The 13,935-nt window shown below is 47.6% G+C and overlaps 1 protein-coding gene across 2 annotated transcripts; it reads right to left on the bottom strand.

Annotated features, from left to right (window-relative positions):
* Positions 1 to 3,998: 3,998 nt before the first annotated feature.
* Positions 3,999 to 10,514, bottom strand: AHSG (alpha 2-HS glycoprotein). 2 transcript variants are annotated; one of them, XM_027585673.1, is made up of 7 exons: positions 10,077 to 10,514; positions 8,974 to 9,084; positions 8,523 to 8,607; positions 7,991 to 8,154; positions 6,605 to 6,706; positions 5,349 to 5,432; positions 3,999 to 4,722 (listed from the first exon to the last, which is right to left on the bottom strand). In XM_027585673.1, exons 1-7 carry the CDS (start codon positions 10,287 to 10,289, stop codon positions 4,387 to 4,389), a joined length of 1,095 nt encoding a protein of 364 aa, XP_027441474.1. In that variant the 5' UTR covers positions 10,290 to 10,514; the 3' UTR covers positions 3,999 to 4,386. The 2 variants fall into 2 exon arrangements, with proteins under 2 accessions (XP_027441474.1, XP_027441475.1); XM_027585674.2 differs by having other exon boundaries at positions 8,974 to 9,081; positions 10,077 to 10,440.
* Between the last annotated feature and the right edge of the window lie 3,421 nt (positions 10,515 to 13,935).

Genomic DNA, 13,935 nt, shown 5'->3' with positions numbered 1-13,935 from the left:
CATGGGAACCACACTTTTTTTTCATGAGCAGCAAAATTTTGATGAGTGATTTTGATGACCGCTATTCCGTTATTCTAATGTTTGATGTTATCATAGTTGCAAATATTAGTATCATCCTAACATTCATCAAACATTGTTAAGTCATGGTGGTGTTACAAGTACTGAAAAATACACCTGAAATTCAATAACCTTGGAACATGAGTTAGATGTGATTAAAAAGCCACTAAGACGGCAAGTAAATGAGACACATGCAATGCTATTTATTTAGGAGAGAGCAGTTTGCAAAACATTAAAGAAGATGCTGAGAAAATACAGAGCAGCATTAATGCAAAAAATGTGCTATAACAGCAGGAGACTTAACAGCTCCATAATTCATCCTCTCTAACTTATGTTTATTCTTGTGAAGACAATTTTCTAGAATATGCACATTTTGAATAATGTTGAGTCTTCAGGTACATACCTCTTAGATAAAATAAATCACATAGGAAATTGTTCTAGGTAAATTCAAGTGAGGAAATCCTAGAGACATTTGGAAATGCAATGCTGGAATTCAAAAAAGAGACTCAAACTGGAGCCGTAAAGTTGGATGTTATCTGTGCAAGACTGAGAGTTTAAATCATGAGACTTGCTAAGGAGAGAGTACACATTTAAGAGGTTAAGAACATAATCTTCTGAAGCCACCAAAATCAGAGGACAGGAAGCAGAGAGGGAGGACACTTACTGAGAACCTAGCACGTGTCAAGAAAGTTCCAAGCATATACTTCTAGCATCTCATTGAATCCTCGCGGTCGCCCTGCCAGGCTGCTGCACACACCTGGTTGTAGAATGAGGGCAATGAGACATGAGAGGTGAAGCAGCTTGGCCCAGGTCAGTCAGGTCTGTTGGATTCACTGCTTCCTTGAGAGGCATGAGATCAAGGCATGGGTAAACCTGACATAGAAAAATCAACTGCAGGGGCGCCTGGGGGCTCAGTCAGTTAAGCGGCCAACTCTTGATTTCAACTTAGGTCATGATCTCACTGTCCTGGGATGGAGTCCCACGTCAGGTTCTGCACTCAGGGCTCAGGGGGGAGTCTGCTTGAGATTCTCTCTCTCTCTCCCCCTCTCCCCCTCCCACACTTGTGCGCATGCACTCTCTCTACAATAAATAAATAAATCTTTTTTTTAAAAAAAAGAAAAGAAAAATCAACTGCACAGTTTCAAGACAGAGAGGAGAGAAGGTGAGGTAACTCAAATGAAATGAATCAGTGCCCTCCGCCTCCGTGAATGGCACCACCATCTACCCAGTCTGCAAAGTGATAAATCCAGGAGTTATCTTTCACTTCCCTCTTTCTCACCCCTATATCAAACCCATCAGGAGCTCCTAGGATTTCTACCTGAAAATTATATCTTGGCTTCACCATGTCTCCTGCCCACCACCTTACCCTAAGGTACACACTTCTCTCTCCCCTAGAAAGCTCTAGTCCTCTTCTTATCCCAGCTACAACCCATTTTCCCCTACAACAAAAAACAAATGAATGCTATTGAGATTTGGGGCATTAGCTAACCATTATTCATCGTTGGGCCTTCATTCCTGGGGCTGACCTGTCCATTTCAGAGTGTGTAGCATCCTTGGCCTCTGTCCAGTAGCCCCCCAAGTGAGCGCCTCCACTGACCTTCAAACATCCCTCTGGGGGAAAGGTAATACTGCTCAGCCCCACCTCACCCATCCCCAGGTTGAGATCCACAGAAGCTGGGTGATCGTTTAACGTAAATCAGATTATGTCACTTACAACCTTTAGTGGTTTCCCATTTTACTGAGAATAACACCCCAGTTCCTTCCGGGGATGGCAAAGCTGTTCCTGACCTGGCCCCATCTACTTCTTCAACCTATCTTCTAGAACCCTCCTCCTTCTCCTCTTACGTGCTTTGGTCCAGCTTCCTTTCTCATCCTTGGCCACATCAACCTCTCTCCTGCCTCTAGGCCTTTGTGCCTGTTAGTCCCCTGGAAGAGCTCCTCCTTTGATTCTTCTGGATTGGCCCTTCTATCTTTCTTCAGGCTTGGGCACTAATGCTGATGTAGGTGTGAGGCTGCCAGTGGCCATGATGGCTAAGACTGAAGGCAGACCTTGCTGAGAGATGGAGGTGGGGAGAGAAGGTATCTTTTGAACTCCTGGATCCTGCTGTGCCTTAGGTGGGACTCATCCATTTGAATTCCCAAATTCACAGAGCAGTAACATTCCCCTTTTACTTATGTTGGGTTGGGTATCTACCACCTGCCCTCGAAAACACTGGGACCAACACTCCATGTGTTCCCTCATGGCAACACCTGTGTGTAGCAAGGGTGGAAAGCACACGAGTCTCTTTTAGTACTGGGTGAAAGTTGCCTTTTCAGGGTCTTCTTTCGAGTTCCCTTAAGGAAGAACCAGAGGTGCTCAAACCCTCCCGTTCCTAGGTCTCTACTAAATTATGTCTCCCAGCATCCTGCCCCATTATCTCCTCTCTCTTTCTTCTTCCACCTCTTCCCATATTTTGTCCTAAATATGCTGAAAAATCCTCTTTCCAGAAAAGGAAATCTTCCCTCGACCCAGTTATCCTTTTGCATTCCATCCTATCTCTCTCACCATTCACCATCAAACTGCTTGAGAGAGAATGCATGAGTCCCTCCATCTCCTCATCATCTACAACCAGGTCACCCCCTGCAAGTAGCTTTTATTTTAAAGATTTTATTTATTTATTTGAGAGAGAGAGAGTGAGAGACAGAGAGCACGAGAGCGGGGAGGGTCAGAGGGAGAAGCAGACTCCCCGCCGAGTGGGGAGCCCGATGTGGGACTTGATCCCGGGACTCTGGGATCATGACCTGAGCCGAAGGCAGTCGCTCAACCAACTGAGCCACCCAGGCGCCCTTTTTAAAAAGATTTTATTTATTTATTTGACAGAGAGAGACACAGTGAGAGAGGGAACACAAGCAGGGGGAGCGGGAGAGGGAGAAGCAGGCTTCCCCGTGGAGCAGGGAGCCCGATGCGGAGCTCGATCCCAGGACCCTGGGATCACGACCTGAGCGGAAGGCAGACACTTAACGACGGAGCCACCCAGGCGCCCTCTGCAAGTAGCTTTTACACTCATCCTCCCAGTGAAACTACATCTGCCATGACCTCCAAATCAGTCAACTAACCCATGGATTTTTCTTAGTCCTATTCTCATTGCTCTTTCTGCAGCATTTAGCCCAGCCGACCATACCTTCCTCATCTTCCCTGGCTTCTGAAATACCTAGTGGTTTTCCTACCTTCTGGGCCATTCCTTCTGGTTACTGGAATATTGGCAAAACCTCTAGGAAACAGTAATAAGGTATCAACACTTGATCCGGTCTCTTTGGTTCAAGTGAACCCACTCAACTGGTTGTTAGTCTCACTTCTTTAAAATTCTGTCTGAAAGGGCCTATCCTTTACATTGCTCAGAACAACTTAATGCTAGTAGGAAAAACAATGGAATTGTCTAGTTACCATTCTATACTATACGAGAATCCCTCCTCTATTCATACTAGAAACCAGAGCTTTAACTTAAGGTGTTAAAATGCATTGGCTAGAAAGACAAATCCTCTATTATGAAATGACGTGTATACAGTATAATCAACAGTTATTTTAAACATAAATAATGAAGAGGTATAATTAAAGTGAGGCTCCTGTGTTAATTACCAATTTTAATCCCCCCTTACCTGGATATTGGGGAAAACCAATGGTTGGTTTGTACAAAGTTCAGGCACTGTGTCCTCCTTTAACGGTATTTTTTGACCCTCATGAAATGAAAAGAATGATTTTCTCATAAGGAAATGGGCTCATTCTATGGCTTGTGAGCAGGTCCTGGTCTCATTTTTTTCCCTGCGTATAGTAATACTGCTGATTTTTGTTCCGTTTTATTTCTATTTTCACTTAGGTTTTGCCTAGGGACATTTGTGATTTGGTTATTTTGAAGGTAGGTCACATGTGAGCTTGGAGGGAATGAGCAATAATCATAACCACATTTCAGCTTAGAACCTTCTTTACTAAGGAAGGTCCTTCAGTCGCTTTTATTAAGAAGAAAATATGAGGTTGGCAAGAGCACCTCTCAAAGTCCCGGTTCCAGTTGTTTTTGTGAGGTCAAAGAAGGCCGAGAACACGATGGTGGTGACTTAGCATCAAAACAATGACCATCAAGTTGCCAGCCTTATACCTTCCATGAGACCTAACATTGCCCCTCTGCTTCCATCCCCTGAGGAATGAAGGGAAGTTGGGATTGAAGACTTGATATTAATCTAGACGTGTATAGCACCTGCTTTGATAGCAAACAAGACCCCCTCCCATACCCAGACTTGGAGAAAATGGTGGCTATCTACGTTCCTGGGCCAAACCTTCTCATCTCTGACCTACATCTACACCTTGAAGTATCTGATTCTCCCTGGGCAAGGACGGACCACTGGACCAGGACCAGCAACAATACCAGGCTGCACCACCTTGGGGGCTTTCCCCACATGGAATGTTTCTCCTGAGGCAGACTCCACGGAGCCCACCCCCATGAAGGCATGGCGCAGGTCGTAGTGTGTGCGGTGCCCTGGCAGAAGCGCCTCGGGAACTGCCACCACCATGGGTCCCACCACCAGGGCGGCTGCCGGCAGGTCAGCTGGGGAAGGCGCAGGCGCCACTGGGTCTGCCACGGGGGCGAGGGCCACTGCATCGGGGCCATCTGGCTGGGGCTGCGGGAGCAAAGACTGGAGAGAGGACCATGTCCAGGTTAGCCACCTCTCTGCTCACAAGCAAGGCCACTCATGCTTCTGAGTGAAACCCACCCAATTCTCTCCCAGTAATAATTTTTATTGGCAAGGAATCTGACCAAAAAGGACTACCTAGGTGCAAAGGATTGTCATCAGAGCCAGAAGGGAGGGATAACTGACCTGTGGTAGCCCCTTTCTCACCAATTGTCTTGGGCTCGGTGGACTTATACATATATCCCACGAGCAAAAGCACCCCCGCTTTATAGCTTCTACCAGCAGTGCCACCTGCTTCTCACCTACACCTGCAGCCACGGTGGGCAGCCGGGCAGATCTGGCCACCTGCGCAACTCAGAGTACCACCCCCCACCCCCTGCGAATGGAAAGATGGATTTGTCAACCTCACACGAGCACTGGCCCTCTCCTGCAGGCACTAGTTTGCTGGAGGGGAAGACACGGTGGAAGTATCCTTTCATTTGTTGACGATTCCATATACCCAGAGCTATTTAAGATTGTGAGGCTCAGAAGGACAGGGCCCAAATGCCCTGCCATTACTAACACTGCATATATGTTAAAGGATCATTGCATTCTGAGGATGAGGGCCAGTATACCCACGATGCCCTTACCTGTGGTTGGAACACGGTGCAGGTCACGGCCACATCTTCCCCACCAACCTTCTCAGTGAGTGTAGCCTTACAGAAGCCATATTGCTGCACGCAGAAAGAGAAGAGTTATTCGAACTGGTTTAAAGAAGTGGATTTTCTCCCCCAGTTTCACTGATCCTCCAGGTTGAAGGGGAAAAAACCTTCAATTCTTAACTCCTTAAAAAAATTTTTCCCCTAAAAGTTTCTATTTCTGCTTATAGAAGATATACAATATGTAATTCTAAATAGAAGGCAGAAAATCCAGGTATGCTTTGAGATTGTAAGAGATCACCCATAAGGGGCGCCTGGGTGGCGCAGTCGGTTAAGTGTCCGACTCGTGGTTTCAGCTCAGGTTGTGATCTCAGGGTCATGGGACAGAGCCCCTCATTGGGCTCCATGCTCAGTGCAGAGTCTGCTTGAGATTCTCCCTTTCCCTCCCCACTGCCCCTCCTGCTCATGCTCTCTCTCTCTCTCTCTCTCTCTCTCTCTCAAATAAATAAATAAATAAATCTTCAAAAAAAAAAGAGAGAGATCACCCATCATCCCAGAAATTGTGGTGGACCCAGGAAAACTTCTGTCAACATACATGTATTTCTTTTTTATTTTTAAACATATTAAAAATCATTTAAAAATTGGGATCATTGTGACTATACCATTTCGTACCCTGTGTTTTTCACTCACTATAATATGATAACATTTTCTTATATCACTCATTATTCTTTCAAAACCTAATTTTTAGGGTCTGTATAATTTTCTATTTATTGATGTACCATATTGTATTCAATGATGCCCTCCTGTTGGACATTCGGGTCTCTTTTGGGCCATTTTGAATCCATGATCAATCATCTCATTAGATATATTTCTGTCAAGCATCTCTGATGATCTCTTTAGGCTAGATTCCTAGAAGTGGACATTACGGCATCAAGGACTTCAAAGATTTCGTCTTAGTGGCGTATCCAGAAAATCTACAATGCACTCCTAGAAGCCGGGTGTGACTTGGCCCAGTTAGGAAACAGCCCCTGTCTTTCTCCGAACCCCAGGGGCCTTCAGTGAGGCGATGACTTGGTGACAGCTCTTCAGTGGGGAGGTGACACCGTGGAGGAAGGTCTGGCATAACCCAGCCCCATGGGGAGTGGGTATTTTTCAGTGTTCTCTCTGAGGCCCCAAGATACTAACTCGATGTGAGGACGCTCTGTTCTACCACCGGTTTTGCCGTCCGCACGGCGTGGCCCGCTCACCTTCTCTGCCAGCAGGTTGCACTGGGCGGGATCGGTGGCCTCTTGAGCAGCGCAGTCCGTGGCAGCCACGGCAAACTCCACATACGTAGAAGGTGGAAGAGGCTGCGGAGGATAAAGGAAAATGCTTAGGAGGCAACACAACTTCACCCGAAAAGGCAGGGAAGGAGAGGCTGGAGGGGAGGAGCAAGGGCACTGGGGTTGCACACTCGCCAAGAACACACTGAGTGGCCAGCAAATATGGCCCCCGGTGGCCACCACAGGTCAGTTATTGGGGCTCTGTGCTCTGAAGGGCTTGTATACAGAGCTGAAGGAGGTAAAGGTACCCACTGCCCATCATTCAGGGCAGAGACGAGTTTTCAGAGTGCCCACCTTAACTGACCTGAGTGGGAGCCCAGGGCCCTCCCCTCCCCTGGCTTTTCCTCTTTTTAAAAAAATTGTTTTAAAATTCCAGTTATTTAACATACAGCATAATGTTAGTTTCAGGTGTACAATATAGTGATTCACGGCCTTCCCTCTTAGAGCTGCACTTGGAGCCCTAAGGTTCAGCTTACTCCAAGATGGGGTGGGAAAGTGAAGAGATTAACACCTCTCCCACCTATCCTATCATAGAGAGCAGGATCCAATGACAAATCTAAAGAAAAGTAGAGAAGACACTTGTGCTTTTCTTTCTTGTAGCATTTGGATGCTTGCAACAATAAAATATCTGTTATTTGGTGGTATTGTCTGGGGTGGGGGTTTCTGAGAATCACATGTTCTGGTTCATCAGAATCACCACCTATACGGAGAATGCATTTCCAAGTATGCCATGGCTGGTATCCAGAAGACCAGTTTTCTTAAATATTAGAATTCTGTTGCAATCAAATGTGCTCAATGCTCCACTATACAATTAAATTTTTGTTTCAGTGATTCAAAAGGCACTTTAGGATCCTGCCACCTATATGCCTGTCTGTGTAAGTAGGCTCACACCTTTGTAAGTATCAGTTATGAGAGTGCGGACGACCAGTGGTGATGGGTGACAAGCACGTGCAAACCCGTGAATTGACAGCGCGCGCTTCTGGATAATGCCGGAACTCGCACCTGCTGCCCAGCGAGCCCTGGTGGTAACCAGAGCTGAGGAACCTGGGACAGGCAGCGGCTGGCTGTTTTATGTTAGGGTGACTCCCCATGGGTGAGGTGCTGAGGGTCCTCTCTGGATCCTCGTGACACTCGGTGTCCTCATACCGCTCATACTCCTAAGGACCCCATCTTTCCCTTTTCTCCTACCACCCGCCTTGCCTTCCTGTCGCTGCCCCTGCCCCTGCTCCGTCCCTCACCGCTGTTTTACCACCTACATTCCCGCACTGCCGCCAAACTGCCCAAAGTCCTGTCCAAAGGTCTCAGTCTTACCACAAGCTGAGCCCGAGAGACTTCCACCAGCTGAAAATAAGAGCCATTACTCTGAGCGTTGAAGGCGGTCAGCGCAACGTCCACGGCGTGCACTACCTTGGTGTCGTTAAGCGGGGCCAGCAGGGGGCAGTCTGGGCACACCTTGCGCACGTCCTCCGCTGAGTCTACGCAGCGAGAAGAAACCAGTATGGGTTGGAATTCTCCAGGGCATTCGCCCCGGCTCTAGCTTATTTTGAAAGGCCTAGGACATGCTCCAAATGGCGTCAGCTGCTTTCTCTGCTTCTTACTAAGCCTTCAGGTGGCTCCTGTCCTGCTGGACGTTTCTGCAGGAGCCCCTCTCGTCAAGGGGAATTTTCATCTCCAAGGACAACAGCTCCTTAAACAAAGTTTCACAATTCCAGATCCCAGGAAATTGGGCTCCTTCTTTTCCTCACCAACCAAGTGGCTAAAACTGCTTACACTGAAAGCAATTCAGGTCCCTTCCTCACTCTCTCCACAAGGTAAAAATAAGAATAAACATTATCATCTCTACCTGGACTGGAATCGCATTTGGAAAACACCACGGAAAACTGGCCATCCTGTTTCAGCAGCCGGAAATCACAGTCCCCTTCCACAGCCTGGAGAAATAAACCCACAGTGAGGGCTGGGGAGGGGGGCTGGCCTTTCATTTCTCACTGGGAGTCCGGGGGTGGGGGGTGGGGTGGTCCCTCAGACATGATGTCACAGATGAGCCTCATGAAATCACCTTGACTGAGTGATACCGTAACATAATGCTCTCTGGTTTCAGAAAGGGCTACAAGGAAGTTGAACTGTTGTCAAAATCCGTCCCAGGGCAGGCAGCATCAAATGGTCATTTTAGCAACTGCACGCTGGCTAGCCATGAAGAGAGGCTGGGAAGCTGGGTAAAATGGGCCTGCACTTTGCAGAACCACCGGGGAACTGGCTGGGGCACCACCTGCAGTCACCCTGGGAGGGGCACTCACATGCTCCACCAGCTGCCTCACGGTGCAGTTGGCCAGGGGGGTGGGGTCCAGTACATGGCAGGTGGTTTCCAGCGTGTCTATTTCAAGCTCAAACACCTGTCCCCCTGGCTGCTGTGGAGACACAGAATGAAGCAGTGAGCAGCCTATTCCACTGATCCCGTTGAGCGGACCAAAGTGTGAGCCCCCACTGGGCTTGAAGTTAGCCCTGTTGGAGAGGTGAGGGAAAAGTCATTCCTGTTAGTCGGCACCTCCCCCCAGCTCTGCCCTGGCCTGTGGACAGGACGATGGTTAGGGCTTCTCAGGTCTTCTCCTGTTGGCTGGGCAAACTCTTAGATGGTGTTTGCAAAGAAGAAAGGGCCACGGGCTTGGGTAGGTCGATGGAACCACAGTCATCACTCTGAGCTCTATTTGGAAGCTAAAAATGAGCATTGATACCTAATTTTTAAAATTTCACCCTTCAAGGGATGCCTTGTAAAAATCAGCTTTGGTTTTTTTTTTTTTTCAATCAAGTGGCAAAGTAGGGTGGCACAGGATAATATTTTAGTGTTTCTTCTTTGTCTTTTCCACCGCTTCTTCTACTTCTTTCCGCCTTCCCTCTCATCATCAAATTTCCTTCCTTCCCCATTTTCTTTTCCTTCCTAAAGGAAAAGTTGTCCTTGGCTTTTGTCTTTGGGCTTGTAGATGCCTGGATGCGAAGTTGCTGCTCTCTACTGCCCCCTTCTGGGGATGAGGGGGCAGAGCGAGCCTCCCTCTGACGAAACACTAGTACAGTTGGGAAGGAGTAACAGTGAAGGCAGAGATAGGGGAGCTTGGTAAATCCTTGTAGTTGTTCAAAATATCATTTGAGGACTTTTATTGTCTCACACACCTCCTCACCCCCCGTCCAGCACCCTCCTGAGACCCACGACTACAACCCAGAATGTCTCCTCTTTGTTCCCCGCCACCCCCCACCCCCCCATCCCCGCTCCCTCCCTTGCTCCTGTGAAGAAACCAGAGAGTTTTCCCCTCTGCAGGTTCCTCCTGCTAGGAGGTGTGATCTTTGAGGCACCCAGCGGAGCTCTGCACACAGCTTCTCTGGGCTCAGACACAGCAGGGTCACTTACCTGAAGCCACACTTTGACTTTGTCAATCTGGTTCAAGGTGTGCTTGTAGCCTCGAAGCACGTGGCTATTGATGTAGTCCACGGCCGCCAGGGCTGCTTGCTCTGTTTCTGGGTCATCACAGTTCGGTTCGTCATAAGCCAGAGTTGGCCCCACTGGGACAGAACGGCAGCCCCAGAGCTGAGCGAGGCAAAGGAGCAGGGCGAGGGACCTCATGGCTGCTCCAGAGAGGCCCTAGCAGCTGGGTGGATGGCTGGAAGCTTCAGGAACCAACCCAGGTGCTCTGCTCCAAAAAGTAGGCCGGTGGAGGGCCGAGGGCTTTATTTATCTGACGGAGCCTGCTGGAGGAGTTGCATAAGGACGTGGGATGATTTCTGTTCTGGTTCTAAGTAAACCCCTGCGAACATCAGCTCTGGAAAAGCAAACAGGTTAGGACATCACTGGTCCCCCAGAAATCTGCCAAAGTCAATGCTGCTGGGGGCAGGCGGTGGGGGGGTAGAGAGGTGCTCCAAAGTCGGCTTGGAACATGGAGGGGGTGAGCTGTGCACCAAGGTGAGGAGGGGCCGGCACAGCCAGCCCTGTCATGCTCGTGGAGTGTCCCTTGCTGGGATCAGGGCCTGCCATGGGGTCTGCGAGGGGAAAGTGGGGATCGGCAGCAATTTGATAAAATCCTCTAGTGTCAGAAAGAATGAGCACTGGGTGTTATACGCAACGGATGAATTGCTGGACACTACAACAAAAACTTACAATGTACTATATGTTGGCTAACTGAATATAATGAAAAAAAAATTGAAAAAAGAAAGAAAGAATGATCTCCTCCTGGAGGGAAAACGAGGCCCGCAGATGTAGCAAAGATACAGATGGTCTAGAGTGAGCCGGAAGAGCTACAGGAGACGCTGTGATCTTGGGTGAGAGCCTTGGAGAAAAGAAGGAAGGGAGGGAGTGATTTCTGCCTGAAGTGTGGAACAGGGTTGAGAGGAGGAGTTTCCCGAGGCAGGGTGGGGTGGGCAGCTTTGATCCCTCAGACCACGCTGCCAGGGCCCTGCGCAGATGGGCACCAACCTGGGTGTGATCAGTGCCCCCCCCCCCCCAGTGCAGCAGACGGGGGCCCTGGTCTAACAGCCACTCCCTTGGCAAAGCTCTGGGTTCGAGTCCTTCCCTGCAGGCTAAGTTGCTTTGGGGGTGGCTAAGAACACAGATGCCTCTGTAATGCCCTTCGAAGCCTTAGCAGAATTAGAGTGAGTCTTTATGGCCAGAGCACATGGCCAGAGTGTTGGTTCCAGGCATTGCTGGTAAGTGGCCCTTGACAATCCCCAGTGTGGCCTACAGGAGTGTGGGCAGGAGAGTGAGAGGCTTGGAAAAAATCACAGAAGGACCTGGCTTGGTTTAGCCTGGAGCAGAGAAGCCCTAACATGAAGTCCCACCTGTTCTTCAAATATTTAGAGGTCACCATTACGCGTAGATGGATTTGTCCTGTTCTCTGATATTGAGAATAATATTTCATCTTGAAAAAAGAGAGAAACTTTCTACAAACGGGCGTAATCCCATTGATTTGCTGGGAGCTGAAAGGTAAGCAAGGGGGAAGTGTGATGAGGCCAAGGAGGTAGATGTAAGGACTGTTTTCGTATTTACTTCCAGGTACTCCTATGGTCATATGGAATCTTAATGACAGAGGCTCAGAAGCTGTGGTTGCGGCTCCAGGTTCTCTCTGAGAGTGAGGTCCTGGCTCTTCGGGACACACAAGTTCTGGTCATGTAGCAGGATGATCTTCAGGACCAAGGGTGACTTTCCATCCACCTTATGCAACTTTGTGTGGATGCAATGCTTTTCTTTTAAGTAATCTTTTAAGATATAAAATATGGTCATTACTAAAAATTTGAAAGTCATGAAAATATATGCAAGGAGTACATACTTCATAGGTCATAAGCTCAGGTGTATACAATACAACTTTATTTTCCACACACACTTGAATTTCTGAGTCTGAGCCGTCTTTTGTGAAATTTAACCTAGTCACTTATAGGTAACCTTATCTCCCAGATGCTTGGCAGCAATCCAGTCCCATTTAGGTTGACCCCTTATGCTTCTTCTGCCCCCTAGGGTTAGAAGGAAGCCTGAGTGGGGAGGGGGAGACTTAGGCAAATACCACGTTAGTGTATTTAGTGGGGCAGAGAGAGGCGTCCACCTCTGCCTGTGCAGCTGGGGTTTTTGCTGGCCCCTTCTGCCAGGTAACCATCTCTGCTGGTGCTCAGGTACATCCACCTGACATGCCCCCCCACACAAGCTAATGTCCCACTTGCCCCCATTTAGTCCATAGTAAGACATCCCTCCTGCATCCTCTGACCAGGGGCCCCTTTGTCTCAGCCCTGGGACCCTTTCTATACCAAAAAGGGCCTTTTCTCAGTGAAGTACCACTCCCTTCTTTAACCTTGGGAAAATTTGGCTCTTGTGCCCAACCCTAGCATGGGGGGCTTCATGAAGCTGCATTCAAGCCCATCTGCCCAGACACTGGAATCATGGCCCCACCACCACGCTCTGGTGCTATCCCGCCACGCAGGAGACTTCTCCCCGTGACGTGATGTCTCCCCATGCTACCCATGCACCCCTCCCCTGCCCCCCACCCCTGAAGTGAGATTCACCTCTCCTCTGCTTTGGGACTCCCCACACTGGTCTGGGGGTGGTTCTGCTGCCACCCCAACCTGAGGGTGGGGAGGGGGGAGAAAGAAGTTCCCTTTGATCATTCTTTCTGATCATTTTTCTTTTGGTATCTCTGTTCTTAGATCTTCCATGGGTGACAGTTTCTAAAGCATGAGGTATTGTTTTGTTTCACTGATGCTAGAAACACAAAGCCTGTAGTAAAGAGTAATTGATACCTCACCTGTCACCCTATCAGATATAAACAGCACTCATCCACAGTCTCAGCATCCAGAAGTCAACAGTGCCCATGTCTCTTTTTCTTTCCTTCTTTTTTAATGGTGTCAATGGTCTGTTATATAGTCTTTTTTTCCATCTTGTCTTTTTTTTCTATGCAAAGAATTGTTTTGTATATAATTTAAATCATATGGCACATACAACTTTGTCTTCTTTCTTTCATTAACATTGTAACTTGAATATATTCCCATGTCATTAAACTGACTTAGAAAATGTAATGACTGCCTATGATTCTCTCGTGTATGTCATGATGTATGTAACAACTTGCTCATTGTTGAGCATTTAGTTTGTTCTCAGATGATCATTATCATGTATGAGCTGCAATGAACTTTTGTATTTAGGAATCTTTGGCTATCTAGTTCTTTTTGCAGGATAGATTCTTACTAGAGGAATCATCAATTCAAATAATTTAGACATTTTTAAAGCTCTAGGTTTTTCTGGCCAAATCACTAACTGTGATCAGAAAGAATGTGCGGATTTATGTCTCTACCATTCAGCTGGTGTAGGTCACATTGGGTATTGTCTCTTTTCCTCTGCTACTGTTTCCACGCTGACTTTTGTGGGAATCAGATATGGGAAAATCATCAGAACTCTTTTTAAATGTATTTTATGAGTATCTTTGGTTATATCTCAACTTCTCCATATGTCTAATACTCACAAACTGAAATACCTGTAGAGTCAAGCTGAATAAAATGGTCCCTTAAATTTTTTTTTTCAGTTTCCTTAGGTAAAAATGTTGCCATTTACCTACTGACAATGAAGAAGAAAATAGATGATATTTTGGTATGTTTTCCAAGATACTTGTAGCAAAGGGTGTCCAAGGGAGGCTACGGGTACTCACTGTGCCTCATGGCACCAATTTCAAACTGGGGAAGATTTTCACATGCTGAATGCATGCACTTATAAGTGATCTTGGGTTAGTTTCATCTACCTG

This window comes from Zalophus californianus, chromosome 1 (genome assembly GCF_009762305.2).
Source record: "Zalophus californianus isolate mZalCal1 chromosome 1, mZalCal1.pri.v2, whole genome shotgun sequence".
In the NCBI taxonomy this organism is placed as follows: Eukaryota; Metazoa; Chordata; class Mammalia; order Carnivora; family Otariidae; genus Zalophus; species Zalophus californianus.
The sequence above is the reverse complement of the archived record's forward strand: the minus strand, read 5'-3'. Positions and strand labels throughout refer to the sequence as shown.